The sequence below is a fragment of the Cercospora kikuchii genome, assembly GCF_019650295.1.
Source record: "Cercospora kikuchii DNA, contig_00007, whole genome shotgun sequence".
Taxonomy (NCBI): Eukaryota; Fungi; Ascomycota; class Dothideomycetes; order Mycosphaerellales; family Mycosphaerellaceae; genus Cercospora; species Cercospora kikuchii.
Genome location: NW_025408588.1, coordinates 2,426,653 through 2,448,385, shown reverse-complemented (window position 1 = coordinate 2,448,385; position 21,733 = coordinate 2,426,653). Strand labels below are relative to the sequence as shown.

General features: G+C 52.7%; 6 protein-coding genes across 6 annotated transcripts; 3 read left to right on the top strand and 3 right to left on the bottom strand.

Moving 5' to 3' along the window:
- Positions 1 to 2,329: 2,329 nt before the first annotated feature.
- On the bottom strand, positions 2,330 to 3,333 carry CKM354_001105500 (ribosome biogenesis protein BRX1; the record flags this gene model as incomplete). Its single annotated transcript, XM_044806532.1, has 2 exons — positions 2,330 to 3,149; positions 3,203 to 3,333. 2 exons carry the CDS (start codon positions 3,331 to 3,333, stop codon positions 2,330 to 2,332), a joined length of 951 nt encoding a protein of 316 aa, XP_044662467.1.
- A 1,013-nt stretch (positions 3,334 to 4,346) lies between these two features.
- Positions 4,347 to 9,566, top strand: CKM354_001105400 (uncharacterized protein; the record flags this gene model as incomplete). The annotated part of the gene is made up of 2 exons (XM_044806531.1): positions 4,347 to 9,354; positions 9,415 to 9,566. The coding sequence occupies 2 exons, from the start codon at positions 4,347 to 4,349 to the stop codon at positions 9,564 to 9,566; spliced, it is 5,160 nt and encodes a 1,719-aa protein (XP_044662466.1).
- A 644-nt stretch (positions 9,567 to 10,210) lies between these two features.
- CKM354_001105300 (uncharacterized protein) lies at positions 10,211 to 11,043 on the bottom strand (the record flags this gene model as incomplete). Its single annotated transcript, XM_044806530.1, has 5 exons — positions 10,211 to 10,236; positions 10,305 to 10,405; positions 10,461 to 10,494; positions 10,558 to 10,653; positions 10,704 to 11,043. The coding sequence occupies 5 exons, from the start codon at positions 11,041 to 11,043 to the stop codon at positions 10,211 to 10,213; spliced, it is 597 nt and encodes a 198-aa protein (XP_044662465.1).
- Positions 11,044 to 12,857: 1,814 nt separating this feature from the next.
- CKM354_001105200 (uncharacterized protein) lies at positions 12,858 to 13,409 on the top strand (the record flags this gene model as incomplete). The annotated part of the gene is made up of 5 exons (XM_044806529.1): positions 12,858 to 12,947; positions 12,998 to 13,066; positions 13,122 to 13,190; positions 13,242 to 13,310; positions 13,362 to 13,409. 5 exons carry the CDS (start codon positions 12,858 to 12,860, stop codon positions 13,407 to 13,409), a joined length of 345 nt encoding a protein of 114 aa, XP_044662464.1.
- Positions 13,410 to 14,452: 1,043 nt separating this feature from the next.
- Positions 14,453 to 16,405, bottom strand: CKM354_001105100 (uncharacterized protein; the record flags this gene model as incomplete). Its single annotated transcript, XM_044806528.1, has 1 exon — positions 14,453 to 16,405. One exon carries the CDS (start codon positions 16,403 to 16,405, stop codon positions 14,453 to 14,455), a length of 1,953 nt encoding a protein of 650 aa, XP_044662463.1.
- A 2,229-nt stretch (positions 16,406 to 18,634) lies between these two features.
- On the top strand, positions 18,635 to 21,016 carry CKM354_001105000 (uncharacterized protein; the record flags this gene model as incomplete). The annotated part of the gene is made up of 1 exon (XM_044806527.1): positions 18,635 to 21,016. One exon carries the CDS (start codon positions 18,635 to 18,637, stop codon positions 21,014 to 21,016), a length of 2,382 nt encoding a protein of 793 aa, XP_044662462.1.
- Positions 21,017 to 21,733: the final 717 nt, after the last annotated feature.

The following is a 21,733-nucleotide window of genomic DNA, read 5'->3' as shown; positions in this document are numbered from 1 at the left end:
ACAGGACAACTCCGAGTTCAGAGCATCTGTCGTGCAGCACAGTCGTCGAAGGCATCAGCATCCTCCATCAAGCGATACATGTTGGCCTTGACTTCGTTTCCCTACACTGCAGCCGCATCGCTAATAACAACCTGATACAATGCCAGCCGCTGCCGACGCCGTCGTCGATCAACGGATGAAATTTTTCCACGCATCCCTAGGCGCTTTGAGTGCCAACAAGTGCCTAGTTATTCCCTCTTGCTTGATTCCCTGTCCGGTTATCTTCTTGTGGCCGCCGTCTAGCTCCCCATACTGCCTGCTTCCTTGTTCGTGCCCCGCCGGGTTACGGTTGGTAACTTTTTGCGGTGTTGGTCCCTGCGCTGCACGCGTGCATGGCTCTCATGTGCGTGACAAGGACATGGGATGTGGCAGGTTCCGGAAATTTTTCTTTCTCAATTCTTGATACATTCCCTGGCCTTGCAGGATTTTTTGCTTGCTTGTCTTGCTTGGGAGACTGGTCAGTCGGTCGGGTAATATTCACTCTGCATTACTGATCGCGGACCGGGGGCTGGGCTATGCTGGTGCAGTAGGTGAGCCTTGAGGGAAGGGATCTCGCGGGGGCAATTTGGAATTGGGGGATTTGGGTGGATGAGAATTTGCGGTCGTTGTCCGAGCGGTCGATGGGATTTGATGCATGGGTTCATGGGCTCGCTGGTGAAGCAGCTATTGCGTGGCGAGGGTATACAGAGCAAGGAAGTTGAATCGAGACGGAAATGGAGATGGAGATGGAGTTTCTTGATTCCGTCGGGTGCCACGCATGTTGTGTGGTATGGTCGTGTTACATACATAGTATTGGTGGCTAGGGTGAGGTGTGTTCTGCTAAAAGTGGCAAATGGTGTGATGGGTTGCGTGAAATGGTTTGGGGCAGGTTTGCGAAGCTTGCTGCTGTGTTGACGATGTTTGGGAAGTAATATTGCTGACTGGTATTCCTAGGTGCTTTAGAGGAAATGCTGGCGGTCAATGTTGGATGCAATCCTAGAATGGGCTCGCCTGGCCGACGACTCGGTGGCGTTGTTGTTGCGGCTTCAGTTTCAGTGATGTCCGAGCAAGCACACGAAAACAAGATCGCATCATATAGTACATGAGACTTGTTGGGTCTTGCACCTTGCGCGCCACTTGACAGCAAACTTGGAAATGTGCACTCACATGAACAAATTTGAGTCAGTTATGAGACCAACCTAGCCAGCAAGATGCCAACTGAGAATATTCGCGATGGAATCGAACGTCCGAGTCTTCTCTTGCATTAAGTCCTTCGTATTCGCAAGACCCACTCGTAGAGGTGAAGTCAAGTTGACTTCCTTTGGACAAAAGCCTGTGTTGAAGTCTGAAACGCCTCGACGCAAACTCTCGCGCATATGAAGGTGTAAGCTCGCGCGTATCGAAGTTTAAAATTCTTTTTGAATTTTATCCTACGGCATATTTAATTGTGAGTCGCTGCTTTATCGGAGGAATAGGTCTTGTTCACTCGCTCGCCTGTGTTTGCTGTGCAGGCTCTGGAGATCGAGCTGTACGATCTCGATACACAAATAGAAGCTCTTGTGCAATGGCGACGTTGGTTTTCAAGTCGGAATGTAGAATGGCTCGCGACATAGGAGGTAGTCGCCTCGTCTTCTCTTGAGACAATTCCCACGTGGAAAACAGATAGGACTGTCGTTCAAGTATGACTGGCAGGTAGGTCTTGATAATGCACATCATGCATCATTCTCCTGCGCTTTCGGGCATCTGGCTGAAGAAGTTTTGCAACGTTTCCCGCAATGAGAGCAACAGAGGAAGGGGCAGATGTCTCGCCACTTCTCGTGCGCTGTCGTCGATTTGCATCTGAGAGAGCTCTTCGTCTCTCCAGTGCAAGAGCACCACGGTGAGCGCAGATCCAGATTAGCAAAGTGAATCCAGGCGAGTGAAATTTCATGTCGACCTTTCGTGGCGAAGTGAGCAGCGCAAAGGATCGGTCTGCGCTCTTATGTGTGGACTCGCACAGCATGCACATTGTTTGTCCAGATGTACTGGCTGGTCGATCGGTGTGATCTTGCACTTCGCTGAAGTTGGCGAGTTCCTGCGCCGAGCATCTTTCCTGTCAATTTGCAGCTCGTTTGAGCACATCAGAGCTATTATGTTCGTACGTGAACGAATGGCTCAGCCCAGAGCAGCGAGGCCGATGTGTCAATGAAAGCGCAAGTCTGCAGGCGATGCATAGAAAGTGGCCCCGAGTTCCCGAGCAAGCAGATATTTCCCAGTTTTACCTACCGACGCCTCGCTAAGTTCGACAAAGCCCTGTGCAATAGGAGCGCGCTCACGCAAATAGTACGTTGTTGTCCAAATCGTCGACTTCCCTCGTTCCTTCGCCGGTGCGGAGACCAAGATCTCGCTTCTTAGCCTTCCTCTCCAACTCACCCTCCGCTCTCTTATTGTATCGTCCGGCCTTTTGTCGTCTGAGATCGGATCGGATCTGGTTGGGACTGACGAATTCCTTGTTCTCGTAGATGACCGGTCCGCCGAAGCTGCCCTCGAGAACGACAATGGGCGTGAGGACGAACCGTGGTCCGATTTCCACCAGACTGACGTGTGTCTCGCCCTTGCCTGTAGCCTTGCTCATCACTTGTGACTCGGCACCTGCCACAGCGCTTTCCTCGGCAGCCTTGCTCTTTCCCTGTTCTGTCTCGGAGATCTGATAGCATCGGATCCAAACTTTTCCGTCTGCGATCGTGAAGCCCATGACATGATCCACGAAGGGCTTAACCTTGCGCGAGCTCGGCGGCACACCGAACGTGTGGCTCAAAAGCTCCTTTACGAGCTTCCAATGCGCTGAGCCATCGAAGTGCTTGTCAAAGCTCAAAATCGGCCTGCTTCCCTTCAAGCAGTTTCCGGTGAAGTTCAGCTCTTCCATAGTGTGGATGTTTTGGCAGTGGAATTTGACAGTGGGGCCGTTCGGAGGTTTCGATAGCCAGATGTACAGATCCTTGGCTTTTCGGGCCTCGAAGAAGAGGACATTGTTGCAGTTGTACAGGTCGGCGAGCTCGTTCAGTTGGTGTAATTGCGATTTTGTGTCAAGTTTGGCGTCTTTGCGAGAGTGGGGGAGGAGCGCGTAGAGGTCGTTGAGTAGATGTCGGTGACTAGAGCATGTGTCAGCTTATGTGGAAGAGAGGGAATCATGTAGATAGCATACCGGTATGTTACGCCTCGGGATGTGAGGATGAGCACTCTTTGACGATTTTTAGGCTTGCCATCGCCATTTTCGGTGGCGCTCGGCACCCCATTCGTTTTTGATTTGGACACGGACTTGTAGACTGCCGCCATTGTGAATGCGCGACGACGATGTGGGTGCTGGTGCTGGAAAACACTTTGGAGACAGTTCGCGACTAGGAAAAAAGATGGGCAGAGGCAGAGGCAGGTTAGTCAGCACCCGGTGCGGACGGCCCGAGCTTGCTGCTTCGTGTGGCTTTGGCGATGGAAGCCTCTTCGGTGCTCATACACGTCGCGACGGGCTCGGGCTGCCGTGAGAGATGTGATAGACCGAGACGAAACAGAACACTGTATATTTCGGGCCACTTGGACGCCTTCTGTGATCGAAAATGGCGTTTGAACAGCAGTGGTGGGTGTCTGTGGTGTTGGCGCTAGTCTCGAGGGGTGTGCGTCGCCCGACTGTCAAAGAGAAAGCTTTCAGCAGCACTGGACAAGCAGCCCGCAGCCCGCCATCAGCCCGCCAGCAGACGCGAGCAAGTACACAAGCCCATTTTGCGCAAAACGCGCGAATCTGCCACTGGCAGAAAATGTCATAGAACACACGCTTCATAGACGCCACTGTACGCGTGTAGAATATAGTCGCGTCTCGGGCGAGCAGTTTTGGTGGAGAAGCGTAGACGACGTCTGTAGAGTTCAGCGTGCAGCGCCAGACGAGCCGAGCGACCAAGATCCTCATCCCCATGCCATCATATCGAGCCTGCGCTCTGCCACTGAAACTGCGCCCGTCTCTTCGTGCCCCCCATCCCACACCCTCACCGTCCCGCCAGCACACCACCTCGTCCTCCACCATCACGCGCCTTGGCAGCAACGCCGACGTCAAGCATCGGTTAAGACAAGGGGCACGCCTGCCGTGTGCGGATCGCCCGTCCATTCTGACGACCGACCGCGCAGTCGAGCAAAACGCGCCGCCAAACGTCTCGCGCAGCTGCGCATCCAGCATCTTCATCACCCCCGTGTCGGCAAGCGATACCATCCATTGAACGAGGTCGATGGCGCGCTGCTAAGGCCGAAAGAACGAAGGACCGCCCAACGGCCGCGGCGGAGAGCCACGGCCAAAGTCAGCAATCATGGAGGGAGCGCAAAGCAGCCAACCTTCGCCATCCCAGGCATACGCATCCCATCCCAACTACAATTCATCAGAAAAACACCAACGCCATCGATCCAGCTCATATAACGCGGGTCCGCCGCCATCACCAGGGCACTACCGCTCCGTGCCAGCGAGCCCAAACGCCTACAGGGGCCCTCCGCCTGCGCCTGACAGGCCGACGTCCAGCTATTACGATCCAACACGAGAAGAAAGAGCAAGCAATAGAGATGCCAGCGTGACCAGCACGCCATACCATCCTCGTTCACCCGCGCAAAGTCGGCCTCACGACCCACTGCCGCCATTGATGTCACACGTGAATGGCCACGGCGCCGATGCACGCTCCAACATCAGTCGCCATCCAAGTCAATCGTCGCCGACGGCAACATCACACGCTCATCCACATCCGCCTCCACCTGGCGATGTTCGATCGCCCGCCTACGATCCTGTACGCGGCAACGGTCACCACTCGCATACAACGAGCACAGACTCTGCGACAGCACCGCCTCAGCCGGAACGCGCCAACAACCCGATGAACATGGCGAATCTGCTGTCCAACCCAGTCGCGGCTCCTGAGCCTGCTGCTCCGCTTGCACCTCCGAAATCGCGCAAACCACCTACTCCGCCTGAGCCGTCTGCGCTCTCAAAGCCTTCAAGTCGCAAGGCGAGTAGGACATCGAGCGTATCTCAATCGGGTGCGCGTGGCAAGGACGCCAGTGCCGATGCATCGCACGCTCTGTCATCTGCACCCCGGCCTCCGCCAGTCCCACAACCGCCTGGACTTCCTGCCGCATTACCTGTCGCCATAGCGCAGCTCACAGGGCCGCCGAGTCTGACCATCCGGGATACCGAACTTGCATATCGAGAGATCGAAGAGCGCGATCTTTCTGACCTCGAAAGTGAGGATGTCCCGGGACTCGATACATCGAAGCGAGAATGGCAGCAGCGCACTCACAAGCGGGCATTGGAGAAAGAATTCGAGGAGGCTCAGAAGAGAAAGCGACGGCGGCTGAAGAACATGTTGAGCTACCACGATCACTTCAATGCGGCCTCCGAATCTGATCGCACCGTCTTCATCGACCAGTACGAGGCAGAGGTGGCTGAAGAGGTGAAGCTTCGTGAGATTGAGGAAGACAAGGAGCGCAAGAAGGATCAACAGCGAAAACGACGTCGGGAGAAGGCCATTGCTGACGAGCAGCAAAAGAAGGAGGAAGCTGAGCTCGCATTGGCATCAGTGCAGGACCCAGAAGAACGCATGAAGATCGAGAAGGAGATCCAGCGCTATGACAAGAAGATCCGTGACACTCAGAGTAGATTGCAGGGCATCACACCATCCAGGGAGTCATACTTGCGCAACGAGTCGCCTCACAATGCAAGTGCCCTTGGACGACGCGAACGTGAGGTCAATCTGGATGGCGGGCTCATGACTTCGTTCTACACGTCAGGTCAGAATGGTCCCGGCGATGAAGGGACTCCAGAGTTTTCCACTGGACGAGGTCGAGGACGTGGTGGGCGAGGTGGCGGTGCCAGAGCCAGAAAGTCTAAAGAACAAAAACTCGCCGAGAAGGAGAATGCTCGTCTGGCTCAAGCGTTTATCGACCAAGGCCAGGATCTGCCCTTAATTGCGCCCAAGGAAGAGGAACGTCTCGCTGCTTATGCCGAGCGTCTAGCGGAGCGCAGAGCTGCCGCGCGTGAGGACTCGGAACCATTGAGCGAAGCCACGCCCGCTGTGTTTGACATGCAGCCGACTGCCGGCCTGACGGGAATGGCCAAATTTGACAGCAAAGGCTACATTCAGATCTACGAGCAGATCACCAAAGGTGATATTGCAAAGAACATTCCGAAGGTCGTCCGCATCAAGAATAACAGTCTCGACACCAAGCAGTCGAACGCACGCAAGACTGCACAGCTAGCCGCCAAGGAGGCACGGAGGTGGCAGTTGAAGACAAACAAGAGTCAGAAGGATGTTGCCGCTCGTGCCAAGCGTGCTATGCGAGAGATGCTTGGATTCTGGAAGAGGAACGAGCGTGATGAGCGTGAAGGCAGGAAGGTTGCCGAGCGCCAGGAGCTGGATAAGGCAAAGAAGCAAGAAGCCGAGCGTGAAGCTAACAGGCAGAAACGCAAGCTGAACTTTCTCATTTCGCAGACGGAGCTGTACTCGCATTTTATCCGCAAGAAGGTACGAACCGACGATTACGAGGACGATGGCGAGGGCGTGGCTGCGAGCGACAAGAAGATTGAGGATGATCCGAATGCCAAGCATGTTGTCGACCTCCCTGACTCCGTCGCCAACCCTGGACAGAAAGTCACCAACTTCGACGAACTGGACTTCGATGCTGAAGATGAGACTGCGCTGCAGCAAGCGGCCATGGCTAACGCTCAGAATGCGCTCAAAGAGGCACAAGACAAGGCACGCGCCTTCAACAAGCCCGACAAGTCCGACGATGAAGATGGGCAAGACCTGGCAGCCGCGCAAGCCAACTTCGACGAAGGTGAAATGAACTTCCAGAATCCCACCTCGTTACAGACTATGGACGTGTCTCAACCGAAGATGTTGTCATGTCAGCTCAAGGAGTACCAGCTCAAAGGTCTCAACTGGCTGGCGAACTTGTACGAACAGGGAATCAATGGTATTCTTGCAGACGAAATGGGTCTCGGAAAGACAGTACAGTCCATTTCTGTCATGGCATACTTGGCTGAAACGCACGATATTTGGGGTCCGTTCCTTGTTATCGCGCCAGCAAGTACACTGCACAACTGGCAACAGGAGATCGCGAAGTTCGTACCGACGCTCAAGGTGCTTCCATACTGGGGTTCTGCAAGAGACCGTAAAGTCTTGCGCAAGTTTTGGGATCGCAAGCACATCACCTACACCCGCGACAGTCCTTTCCATGTACTTGTCACTTCCTACCAATTGGTGGTGCAAGACACGGCCTACTTTCAGAAGGTGAAGTGGCAATACATGATTCTGGATGAGGCTCAAGCCATCAAGTCCTCGCAATCCTCTCGATGGAAGTCGCTTCTCAACTTCCATTGCCGCAATCGTCTGCTGCTGACGGGTACACCGATTCAGAACAATATGCAAGAGTTGTGGGCATTGCTGCACTTCATCATGCCTTCCCTGTTCGACAACCACGACGAGTTCTCCGAGTGGTTCTCCAAGGATATCGAAAGCCACGCCCAATCGAACTCCAAGCTCAACGAGGATCAGCTCAAGCGTTTGCACATGATTCTGAAGCCTTTCATGTTGCGTCGTATCAAGAAGCACGTTCAGAAAGAACTTGGCGACAAGATCGAAGAGGACGTCTTCTGCGACCTGACCTACCGACAACGCGCCTACTACACTAATCTGCGCAATAAGATCAGTCTTATGGACTTGATTGAGAGAGCAGCTGGAGGCGATGATCAGGATACTGCCACGCTGATGAACTTGGTCATGCAGTTCCGAAAAGTGTGCAATCACCCTGATCTCTTCGAGCGCGCAGACACTGTCAGCCCTCTGGCCATGTCTTACTATGCTGAGACAGCTTCCTTCATGCGCGAGGGACATAATGTCAATGTTGCGTACAGCGTGCGCAATATGATCGAATACTGGCTGCCAGGCTTCTTGGCTGACGGGCCAGGAAGACTCGACATCGCTGGACCTGATAACCTGCAAGCTGGTTGGAGGAACAAGTGGTTGTCGAATGAGCTCAGCATTTGGAACGAGCAGCACATTCAGCAGAACCAGAAAGGCTCCAGCGGCTTTTCGTGGCTGCGCTTCACTGATCAGGGTGCGACTGACATTGTTTTGACCGCACGACGCTCACTCATCGATCGAGTGGTCGACCTCGCCAAGAATGAGAGCAGCCTCGACAAGCTACGGGTAGCGTACGACGACAGCGACGATGAAGACAAGGAGAACAATGGTTGGACTCCAGTTCACGACATGCTCAACATCGTGAAGCGCAATGACCGATGTTCATTGACAAAGGCAACGAACGAGGGATACCTCAGTCAGCTCTTGAACATATCGCAGTTCGCCAGTCAAGAGCAAGGTTACAGTGTGATCGAGCCTTGCTACTTGCCGAAAGTCAATGCTCCGCCCATTGACCTAGTCTCTCCATCTCAACGTGCGCTCGTTGAGCAGGAAACGGCATACTTCAATGTGCCGACGCGACGCGCACTGTACCCGATCACCCACGAGACTGAGCGAGCGTTGCTGCATTCGAGGCTGCCAGTCTCCAAGTACCCAGTCACCAACCTGCTGCCACGGCCTGAGAACGAGAAGCAGCGATACACGAAGATCCAGGTGCCGTCAATGCGCCGCTTCGTCACAGACTCTGGCAAGCTCGCTAAGCTGGATCAGTTGCTGCGCCAGCTCAAGGCGGGCGGCCATCGCGTGCTGCTCTACTTCCAGATGACACGCATGATTGACCTGATGGAGGAGTACCTGACCTACCGCAACTACAAGTATTGTCGATTGGATGGTTCGACCAAGCTTGAAGATCGTCGTGATACAGTCGCCGCATTTCAGTCGGATCCTAGCATTTTCATCTTCCTGCTCTCGACTCGTGCTGGTGGTCTTGGTATCAATCTGGTCGCTGCCGATACGGTCATTTTCTACGACTCTGATTGGAATCCTACGATCGATTCGCAGGCCATGGATCGTGCTCATCGTCTCGGTCAGACTAGACAGGTCACGGTATATCGCCTCATCACACGTAATACGATCGAAGAACGTATCCGAAAGCGTGCGTTGCAGAAGGAAGAAGTGCAGCGAGTGGTCATTACTGGTCAAGCCGGCACAGGAGTCGACTTCACCAATCGTCCGAAGGAGACTAGCCGCAGCAAGGAAATGGCCATGTGGCTCGCTGATGATGACGAAGCTGAGCAGATCGAGCGCCGTGAAGCCGAGCTTGCTGATGAAGAGGCGAAGTCTGGCGGTAAGAAGAAGCGGAAGAACGCGAAGAAGGGCAAGGAGGTGTCGATGGACGACATGTATCACGAAGGTGAGCTATACCCTAACATACACCATGCATTTCTGCTAGCATTTACTGACCACTTCACAGGCGAAGGCAAATTCGACGATGGTCCGAGTCACGAGCCCTCCGGCGCCGCAACGCCGATTGGTGACGAACCGCCCCTTAAGAAGCGCAAAGGCACGAGCAAAAAGGCCAAGACGGTCAAACAGAGACTTGCTGTGATAGATGGAGAAGTGTAAACAAAAAAAGCCGGAGTAGATGGGCATGAGCTGCTTGGACTTGTTTTCAGGGCGTCTGTATTTTTACCATCTTCGGAAAACGCATTTGGCGTTTTCTTGTGGAGATTAACTCTGGCATAATTGGCATTTGAGAGCTGGATGGGAAGTGGGAGATGAGAGCGAGAGCGCAACGACGACAGCACTCTCTCACAGAAGGCTTTTTCTCGACGCCTTTTGTTTCTTGATACCAACATCGATAGAGGGATATGATCATTGCATAATTGAAGGAGCATACGACGCGTTTGACTGTGCAGGTGCGTTTCGACTTCACATTTTCACACTTCGTTCTCGGAGCTGCGATATTGGCTTGTCACAGCTACAATTCTATGGTCTATCTCCTCCTCGTAGGCACAGGTACTCAAGTTTTATGGCGTTCCGTTGAAGATCCTGTACCCAGGTTCTGGCCAGTGGAAATAGTCGTCAGGATATGTCTCAGCAAACTCCGGTACTTGATGCTCTTGAGCGTATTGTCTGACGACCTCGAAATTTCGACATCGGTGTTCGGTGTTGAAATCAACGAATGGACGGGGGCCGTTTACGTCACGGTCTGAAGGGTAGAACCAGACTTCGCCGAGCAAGTCTGTGTCTACGTTGCATATGAGTTGTTAGCGGAGCATGTCGAGGCAGTGTGCTGCGTTGGAGACATGGTGTTAGAGGATGTGTTGAAAATAGGCTGGATTGAGTTGGACGGGTACTTACTGACGTGTGTCTTCAGGACTGTGGCGTTGTTTATGAATGCTCCTTCGCCTTTTTGGACGTAGTAATCGTAGTTGAACCATAGGGCTTGTCTTAGGAGATTCCTGTTTGTGAGATCTGGTCAGTATTGAGACTACGATGATCGTTGGTGAGGCTTACAAGCAGTGTAGTTGGTGGATGCCGAAGAAATATGCTATATGAGGCATTAGCATCTGAGGATAACATATCAAGTGGTCGCGAATCGACTAAGACTTGCCTATGAAATAGCCACCATACTTGTCACTCAACTGGACTTGATCGTATTTGAGTCCGGCTTGTCGAGCCTTCTCTGCAGGAATGAGCATCGGTCTATCTGTTGGCGTGGTTAGTTGTCTATTGCAAGAATGGCTAACGAGAACGTACAATCAACTCCTAAGCCTTCCCACGCAGCGTCCACCTCCGGACCAGCGTCGTTACGGAACACGGTTTTCTTGAAGAACGATCCGTTGAACCGTTGCGTATAATATGTGATTTCTCCTGCTTCGAAGAGTGGGGATGTTGGAGCATCGTGATAGTCGATGTGAGACCATCGTGTAATCACAATAGCGACCAGCAGTAGAATAAGTAATGCTACTGACAATAGTACCACTGTTCTTCTCGAGGTTTTGCCCCCGTTTTCTCTGTTTTGCAACTCGTTCGATATGAGGCCGAGCTCTTCAGTGTTCTCTTCTTCCTGAATGAGATTATAAGACTTGTGATTCATCGTGTATGGCGAGTTCGCTGCAGTCGAACAAGAATCGAAGTGGAGCAGGTCTAGACAGTAGCAGACAGCTGGGAAGGATCGTCGCGGCACGCTTGAAAATTGGGATCGTTGCAATGCAAATGCCGCTCTACATGCTCACTGGTATGCAAGACGTGATCGATACTGCAGAAGCACGAATAAGCTTTTCGGGGAGACTAGCAAGAAGATAGCATAGCTGAAAAGTATCGCATTGGGGGCCTGCAAAACTTTAATCGATACTGCATGAATACGACTAACCTTCTCGAAGCAACTCGCTGGAAGCTGGCATGCGCAGGCATTGTCGTATTGGTGGTACGACTTTTCAGTTTTCACTAATCATCCAAGTAAACTTCTCAGGGATTGGAGTTATGGCATTTCTCTCATGGGTCGAGCTATGGTCTGTGGCATTCACTTCCAAAATCTAATCTTATCTGATGATAACATTGGTCGCACGTGAGAGCACCGTTGGCTTGCCCCATCTGCTTCGCCTGAGTATGTTGTTGTATCGGACCTCGTTTGATGCCGGCGAATTCACGTAACTTCACGACAGAGCAGAGCAGTTGGCTTCGAAGCCGACCATTGACAGGGCTCACCTCTGGAATTCCCATATTGCTGCGCAGACGAGCAGACCTGATGAGTCGCAGCTTCGTCTCCTCAAAATTCGGGGCATAAGCCTGACGAGTTCGAGTTAGCAAGTCGAGTCAGTGAATCACAAACTTGCTCTTGTCTTATCGATCGAAATTCCGTCTAGAATCTACGTTACCGCAGGGTAGCTGGCATGGGGGATTGGGTATCCAGCACCTGTTAAACTGCGACACCAGCTTTGTAGCGCTGATAGCCCTACTGATGGTGACGGACGCTAAAGGATACTTTCTGAACAAGCTGTTCTTGCATGGTGGTTTCTACTCAGCATGCCGACTCGTCGTATCAACAGCTTGTGGAACTTTCACATGGGTAGCATCGCAACATGCACCATAACAGGTGTGCCGAAGCGTCACATCGTTCCTGCGTTTAGACTGACGACGTGTCACAGGTGATATAGCACTCCTTGTTTTTCAATAACGAGCTCAATATCCTCGGGAACTCAAGGGCCGATGGGATATTCTTGTGAGCCATGTTTTCCTTTTGGTATCTGTTGTCCCATGACATAGTGAACAAGCAAGCCAGTCTACATCAATTGCTGGAGTCGGAGCAGAATGCACCAAGACTGGGGTTTGAGTAGTCACAGCGTTGGGCGAATATTTCAAGAGCCACTGGGCCTTGACGTGATGGATTTGACAAGCTAGCTGCAAAAGTGCCTCCTTCCCAGGCCTCTCGAAGAAGTTACGAACCAGGCGAACCTTCTCTTCCGTCCTGCGCTCCAACGCTCCTACCTTCCTCTTTCTGTGCTCCCACGCCAGCCCAAACTCAATCTGAGCGGCGAGAATATGCATTGTTGCTTGATCTGAGGCATTTTCTTTCCCTTCGATGCACTGAGTGATACTTTATCGAACTATGCGAACCCAGCCCTGAGCATATTTTCAAGTATCGCGACGGCGCGAGGGCTTCATTCAAGAGCTCTGCCCATGTGCTATCCCTGGCCAACAGTGGCAGGTCTTAGTGCACGTCGTAAATTCCGCTTGACTGATGGTCTGATCGTTCGAACTGACCAGGAAGCTACGCGCATGAATCGAATCGAGAAAATGCACGGCTCTGAACACAGTCCAGGAGCAAGTTAAAAGGAGTTCTCTGGCACCATCTGAAGAGCTCTCTGTTACACTCCTTGATCGCAAGAGATTCCAATCAGCAAATCCAGAATGAAGAATACATTGAGTATTGCTACCTTGGCTGTCCTCGTCGCAGGCGGGATGGCAGCACCTGCAGCTGTTCCAATAGGCAGTATTGCTGTAAGTCATAGTGAAGGCGTTCGCTCCTTGCTTCGGCTGACCACCCGCAGCGCCAGGCATATCGTCGTGCTGAAGACGTCCAAGAGAGTGCCGACAAGATCTCAATCTATGAAGGTCAAGTACGTTCCAACGCACAGTCGTACTCTTCGATGGACAATGCTAAGCCACATCCAGTACCAGCCTTACCGTCGTGATGAAGATGTCCAACAAGCTGCCAACAAGATCTCAATCTATGAAGGCCAGGTACGTTCCATTATGACAAGCTTTGATAGGACGATGCTGAATCATTTTTAGTACCAGCCCTACCGTCGTGATGAAGACGCCAAAGAAAGCGCCGACAAGATCTCAATCTATGAAGGTCAAGTACGATAAACCGTTCCAACATCGGACATGACAATGCTGATTCATCTCTAGTACCAGCCGTATCGTCGTGGTGAAGAGGGCCAAGCTGCTCCGAAGTGAAGCACGATGTGTGAAGACTGCGTGCGCACTCTGGTTCACCACGGTGGTTACAGCGCAGAGGAGCACTGGCAGCGTCTCAGTCGTGGGCTCAACCCCAGTAGTGGTGCATAAGCGCTTGGTCCGACAGTAGTCATCGATGACAGTACTTTACATTCGCTTAGAACCAGCGAAATTGACTGGTTCGGTATGTAGATTTCTGTATCAACGAATTGATCGATGCATTTCTACATGGTCGCAGCTGATGATTCGTTGTGGACGTGCTCGAATGCAATTGTTTGGTTACTTCTCAGCGCTCAAGATACGATGAAGCCGATATGAACAGGCCAAGCCCACTATACACGGCTTCCATAGCAGGCAGCAGCGTCAGGAATAGCGGCAGCCTGGAAAGGGAATTAAAGCTAAGCGACGGCTATAGTGGTCCTTTACACTGGCTTGCGTGGCGGCATATCGTATCGCAGGACTCGAAAACTTGTGCACCGTCGCCCTAGGGACAAATCGCACCGGCCCTTTCAAGGGTCGGAGACAGAAGATCCGAGGATGTGTTCCGGTCAGCAATGTTAGGTCTAGATTCTTCATTGGATAATGCTGAGATCCAGTCTTCCAGTGCTTTATTTCAGCGTTCCGAGTAAGCGACTGAGCCAGTGTGCCATCGGCAATCGACAGCGCTGTAGAAACACATGAAGTGCAGCACCAATACGACGGGAAGCCTTTCGAGGAGTTCTATGGTCGCGATCCACGACCTACTACCGCTGACGCTGAGGCTCTCGTCCACCTGACACTTGCTTCCAGTAAGGAGGCGAGTTTTGTAGTCTTGGGCCGTGCTACGCGTTCTTCGTATCAGGAATGGCAGGATGTCCAAGTGATGTTGATATTTTCGATTGTACCGCAATCAAATCGATGGTCGACATGTAATGGGGTGGTCGATTTGTTTCCGTGGCTGTATAGCAATCTGGTGAAATGCGAAATTGATGTGGTGATATTGCATCTCGATGCGATCCTCTTCTCATGTTCAGTCGAACGAGCAGAGACAGAGTTGAGTATGCTTATACGATGTGTAGCGTCTTTAGAGAGTCCTTTCTCGGTGTATAAGCACTCCAGTCAACAATTTCCTTCCCATCGGCGCTGTACACTCCGGATAAAGCTTCAAATTTGATCAATCGGTACATAGAAAGCTCTGTGTTCACAGGTCGTAGCAGCAGAAGTTCCTTCCAAGGCAGTTTAGCATCGTCGCAATACAGAGTGTCTGCTATCTCGGCTGAGTGATCGTTAAATTCAAAGTTAACTAGTAAGGTAGGAGGTCTGCCCCATCGGCCTCGCCACATGGAAGTAAAATCCAAACCGTGAGGCTTGAAGGCCAAGCATGACCTTGGTCCCGCCCGAGGCCACTTCCCTGGAAGTTTTTCGAAGCCCACGGCTGAGCCTACCAAATGGAGCTCCAAGGATAGCTGCGAACTGGTACAGACTACTTCATGTGCGGCCGTGTTTCCGTATCTGTGTGTAAAATCACAATATAGTCGTAGATCAAGCACCCAGGATGGCAGGTCAAGCGCAGGCTGCACAGTCGGAAAATTCTCACGTTGAGAATCACATGCTCCGAGAAGTCGTCGAAATTCTCCTTTGCGCACCATCAATCTGGAGAATTCGATGCATACTTCTCGCATTGATAGTGTGTAGTCCACTTGTACTCCATAACTCGGGTCGAGCGTGACGAGCGAGTAGAGATAGTCTCGTTCGTCGGAGCATTGCATGCTGGCATAAATGCACAGGTGATCACACAGATCGTCTCTCGGATCGACCCCAGCCTGCTTAATACTGAGAGCGTCTGTGACATCTCGTGTGAATAAGCCGGTACGCCGCAAGAAGATTTGAATTGAATCGGCAATACTAGCCAGCAGCTGTAGCATGTTCTGCATTCCAATATGACTCACGGAGAATTCGGCCCAGCAATAATCGGTGGCACCGGACGAACGAGTGCGAGATGCGCTCTCTTGCACTATCCAACGTCGTTTCCAGTATCTTCTTTGCATCCACATTCCTATTCCGGAGAGTTTCCTTGCGACCGTTTCTGGTGGCGCAGCGAGCAAATATAGCCAGAACTCCTTTAGCGTCTTATCACTGAATTCCTTCTCGCCAACATCAACGTAGAAGAGCTCGCCAGCGAGATCTGCATCGTCTATCCGAGTATGTCTCTCGCTGCAGGCCTGCATAGTGCATTGACTATCGTCAACAGCCATAAGGGAGTTCAAGACCACGATGGCGGCATTCCCGTTTCTATGTCCAAAAAGTCTGTCAAATGCTTCGGGATTGTCATTTGGCACAAGGCAATGTGAAAGCTGCCACACCGCAAGGTCGTTATCTCTCACAAGATCCTCTCCGAGCCATACTATGCATCGCTCGGCGAGCTCGAAGATATCGGCCATCATAGCAACTTGAGCACTTCGTTCCGTTGTGTTTTGTTGATCAATACAAAGTGCGTCCACCCAGAGCCGTTGCGAGTCGTGTTCGTAGCGAATTCTGCGCAAACCCTCCGATAGGTTTTGGGTGATAGAGACTTGTTTGCCGTGGAGTGTCAGCACACGGCATAGTGAATCATCACCGTCGTCCATGGCCCAGCTGTACGACACCGCGGTATAGGGCAATCTTCTCGCATTTACGAGCGACACATGAGCCTCATGCTGTTGCTTTTCATCATCCGTGGGTTCATATCTTGATGGATATATGGCTTCATAACTGGATTCCATAGCTTTTCCATATCTGCGCAGTGATATTGGCTTCATGGGTAAAGCAGGACCCAAATGGAGCACCTCAAGCCGAGCAACGAGTGGGCAGTCCAGCTCTGGCGCCGGCTCCAAAACCAGAACACGAATCCATCTGTCTCCAGGCAAGGGCTCATAAATGTATGGATCTGCATGTTCCGGACTCGTGGTAACAGCATCTCCTCGTTCTCGGTCATGGTCGAGCTCGGCCGCATCCTGTTCGCCGATGTGTAACGACATCGCGAATGTTGCCTTTCTATGCCGTAGTTGCCTGTTGAGATCCTCTGTTCGGTATGTGAAGGTCTGAACGGATTTCAAAAGTATAGTGGACATGTATTGGTCACTATTGTCGAGGCGTGAGGTCAAGGCGTGGGCATGCGCTTGAAGCTGTCGTCGATGGTTTGCCAAGACCACCTCATGCAAGATGTTTGTGGTGGCTGTGCTCCAAGCCGCACATCACCGCGTATTTGACGCCTTTATTGGCGGCCAGAAAAATCGTGGCAATGGACATAGTCTATGCAGACCGCATGCCATTAAGTACCGTGCGCTGCGACGAAATCTATAGTATCGAAGTATGGCATCAGCGCAAGGCAGCAAGCGTGCTCAACTCATTGATCTGCTCAGGCCAACATCATTCACTGGAGCCATCTTAGGTAGAACCTTCAACATCATCCTCTGCAGTTGCGATTCCATCCGCACTTTTGCCAGTCTTCTTGCTTTTATTCCGTTACGGACCATTTTCACGATGGCCTCCTCGTTTGGTGGGCTAGGCGTACCCCTCACCAAGGCTGGCTGTGTTGAATGCCTAGAGCACAAGAAAATCTCGTCTTCCTATGTTACAGCAGCACGATCATCTCTTCTCGAGAGCCATGTTCGCATCACGACGGTGCTGTTTCTTTTGCGTAGTACTGCAGTCTCGTCCTGCTTCCCCTTTCTTGACACGTTGTTCTCGAGCGTTTCTTCATCAATGTTCGTCATTTTGCCACCTACCGTTTGCGACTCAATCTCGCCTGTAGAGCATCCGTCAGGCTGTTACAAATAGGATCCGCTGTCCGCTGGTGAAGCTTGTGCATTATACTGATGTTTGACTGGAATAGCAGTGTCCATCTGCCTTTGCTTTCCGTGTGCTCGCTTGGTGGATCTCCTGAGGAGCTGCTGACTGGCAAGACCGGGTTCTAGAGCTTGTGCGACATCTGCACAACTATCGCCGCGCATACCGTTGGAAAGATCTGCAAGCTTCTTTCGGAAGCTGCGTCTGCGTTTTCTGCTTGCGTGATTTCCGACATCAACGGGCGGTTCCATAATGTAGCGATTGGTTACGAGCGAGGAGATGAGCAGACAGCCTGGAGAGATGAGGTCGCCGACGTATGAGCAACAGCCGCGCTGGTTCCGGTCGCATGGCCCACTGCACGATGGAATTGCGGGTCTGTTCGTTCGGATGTGACCAAGACCTCGTTTATGCATGGAGATTGGAGGTGAGATTGGAGATCCGTCACATGACGTCTGTGGGAAGCGCGACGGGTTCGCGTTTGCGCCCCACCGCGCGTTGCAAGGATGACGCACAATCTGGAGCGAGGAAGGTGCGACGACGGTGAGACAAGCCACGGTGATCACAGCGCGTGTTTCTATTCTGATCGTGCAATATTGCTGTGTGCGCGACTCCCTCGTCGCACTTCCAGTACATAGAATCTCTCCACGAAAGCAGGTGACCGATGCAGACAGCAGATTGATTCGAGAGCAGCGCACCATTTTCGCGACAGAGATCGCACCGATCGTGCCGTTGGTCTCAACCCTCGAGCCGCCCAGCAGCTTCCTTGCGTGGCGGAGGCGAATCAGCGTCGCGGAAGGAGCGTGTGACATCGCCCTTGCTACACGTTCTCGTTCACGTGCCCCGCTCGACAGAGGTACAGCCTCGCGCGCTCGTCAGCTCGAGGACCTCACACGAGCTCCAGTCCTCCTCACCCATTGACCTCACCACCACCACCGCGCCTCACCACCCCGACGCGTCGCCATTCTATCTCGCAGGCGCCTCTCCAACCTGCCATCGCGATTGACACGTCCGATCGGCGACGACGATTAGCCCAGGTAAGTTCGCTGGCCGTCGGGCTTCCCGTGTCCCGATGCGAACATTGCCGGCGCGTCGAATCCTGGCTTCTTGGCTTGTCCAGATCCCAGGCATGGACGTTCAGCCCAACGCTGCTTCCAAGTTCCAACTTCTCGACAGGAACTGATGCGTCGCGAACAGAAATTTCCCGGAATCCACGCTCTTCACCACCACAGGCACTGCCGCGACTGGTCCGCCGCTGCGCCTGCCTACGCCCGGCGCGCCCCCGCTCCACGATCCCATCGCACATTCACCGTTTGCAGCACCAGGGAACCCACCACAACGACCAAATCACGCGCCCGACGCGTCAATAAACAGAACAGCACTAGAGAGAGCTGTCGTCGACAGCTTGTGGTCGCCGTCCGATGGCAGCGACGCGTCAAAAAGCCGTCGCTCCATTGGAGATTTGGGAAGACTCCGACACCCACTTACACCAGCACCACTCTTCCACCGACGATGTAGAGGCGGCCTTGCTCAATGCTTTCGGTCCCCTCAGCGACGCTTCAAATAAGTCCAACGTCCAGCTCAACCCCTCCACTGGCCATAGCCGCCCCGGCTCTTCACCCTCCAAGAAAGACAGTTCCCCCTTGCGTCCGAGAAGCTCACACCAGCTCATAGACTTCCGCCTGTCGCCCCCACGAAAGACGAATTTCCAGACAGATTCGCCCACCAAAGACAGCGGATTCTATGCCATGTACCAGCAGGTCGCACCCAAAATGGAGAAAAGCCTGTTCCCGCAATACTCATCCGCGCACAACAAGGAGAACGCCTTCGAGGGCGCGTCATTCGGCGATATGACCATGGCACCATACTCGGAGGTGGACTATGGGTACAAAGCTCCGCTGAAACGTGGCTTGTCCGACGCGGTGCCCATCAAGCAGGGTGCCAAGAAGCAAAAGACGTACCAAGATGAATCCTCCCTCGAACTGCCGCGCCCAGAGGATCTGCCTACAGTGACAGATGACGGGCAGAAACCACCACATAGCTATGCGGAACTCATCGGCATGGCAATTCTACGATCAGAACATCGTCGCCTTACGCTGGCGCAAATATACAAGTGGATTTCCGACAACTTTGCCTTCTACCGAGAATCCGAAGGTGGCTGGCAGAACAGCATCCGCCACAACTTGAGTTTGAACAAGAACTTCATCAAGCAAGAGCGCCCTAAGGACGACCCAGGTAAAGGAAACTACTGGGTCATCAAGCCTGGCGAGGAGCGCCCATTCTTGCTCGGAAAGAAGCAGCCCATGAGGAAAATGCCTGATGGCGCTTCGTACCCGCATTCCATGTCAATGCCTCCCACGTCGGATCCTGCCAGCTTCAGACCAGGCAGCACTCCTGCCATTGGAAACTTCAGCTTGGGTCCGACCTCATCATCGAGGAAGGTTGAGAGCAAAGACATCGATTCGGCCAAGTTCCCAGATGAGGCTGACCTCAGCTCGGATGGAACAATCCCTGCCTCGGATCCTGCTCTGCAGGACGACGAGCGTGATGAAGATGCAATGGCTATGCCTCCACCTCCACTTCACCTGCGCTCCTCGCCACCTCCGCCAGCAGACTTAGGATCCTCTCCGCCAACGTTCGATGCGCATCGCAACGGCACGCCACCAGTAGAAATCCGCCAGTATCCATCGAGTCGTTCGGGCAGCCGGCGGCGAAGAGCTGGCGGTCTTGGTGATTCTGGATACTGGTCTTCCATTGAATCCTCTGCCGCTCGCGGCGCCGCCATTCAACTAGCGTCAGAGAACGAAGTGCGTAGTCATCGCATCAAGAAGGGCCGTGCTGAGGCTGAGATCGCGCGCATCCGAAGCTCGTCATTTGACAGCCCAAACAAGGACCAGCATCGGTATCACGGGCTGCCTACTAGCTTCGGCTCTTCGCCTTCGCGCAAAGACGACAACCCTCTCACGCCAGCTGTTATCTTCGAGCGGCCAGCACGACCAGCAACTGCCGCATCACCCAACACTAACTTGCAAGACCATCGCAACCGTGTTCGGGCGTTGTTGGGCTCCCCAACCAAGACATTCAGCCCAATGCCAGATGCTAGCACATGGAGCCCTGCCTTTGCGCTCAGTGAAGAGGGCCCCGTTGGGCTCACGCCCTTCATCTCACCATATAAGGCTAGCAAAACACCGTGGCGGCCTGCCGCTGAAAGCCCGAGTGCAGGCTACAATTTCAACAATGCTGCTTTCGACATCTTCATTGACCAACCGCAGGAAGATATTGCGGCACGTGGTTCACCTGAAAAGCGAGGCAACAGGCGCCCGTCGCTTGTGCGTGCTGCTACAAGCACGAGTATTCTGGCTGACATCACCGGCACTGCTAAGGGCAACAGCACACTCACACTTCCAGCAACAACCAATAGCCCTTTCTCAATGTCTCCATTCCTCACGAGATCCGGGTCATTACGCTCACCTGCGAAGCTAGGTGGGTCGCCGCTCAAGCAATCCCATCAACCCATACATGCTGGCGCTGGGGATGACATGAAGTGGCTCGATGTCGGCCTTGGAGCAGAGAATCTGCCCGGTCCGACCATGAGCAACAAAGATGTTGCTGACCTGTTTGGCGTGGAGCTGAACAGTGATGGCAGTGAAGAGGGCATTGATATCTTCCAGGACTTTGGCAAGATTGGCCAGTCTGCACAATTGGCTGCACCAGATCGCTCGACCGGCAGCCCGGTCAGGAAGTCAACTATGGGACCGCCAGCACGCCCTAATCTAGGACGAAGCGCTACCAGCAGGTGGTAGAAACGCCTTCGCTGGGTGCCATATCCAGCATGGCAAGGTACGACGAGAACGATGTAACGGCCTGACGAATTGACGACAGCGCTTTGCCCCTTTGGAAACAGCTTCTGCTGGATAACTTCCTTTCACAACATTGCCACACGGCATTGATCCTTGCGGGTTTTTGCTGAGCCTCGGCTGAGGAGAATTGTTCTCTCAACAACTTTCGAAACAAGAAATGGGCGTTTTTGGGGACATGATGATTGTCGATGATAACGGCCGACGCGAGGAATCAAGTGCTGATAGTCCGAGTGCTTTTGGTGCTGCGTTCTTATGGATTATATATACTAGGGAGCATCTTTTATTATTGCTGTTGCGCTATGCTTTTTGGTATGCTGGCTAATATTATGATTGCGGTTAGTCCATTGGTATGGTTGAAACGAGAAATATGGGAAGCGAAATCCAACTTGATTCGTTCGAATACTCCTGCTCTTTATTTCTTCTATCTCATCTTCGTGCTTTTGCTGTTCCTCCGCCGTTGTGTTCCATGCTGAAGAAGGTGATCACTAGTGCGTTCGCAGGTTCTTCGCAGCGGCATCTCGAACATGGCGAGTGAGAGGTCTTTTGGCTCTCAATCTATCTCGTGCATGTGTGACAAATCACTACCACTACGAATATGTGCAGTGCAGAATATGATCCTTCTACCAAGCCCTGAGAAGGAAAAGAGGAAATTGTGTTTCA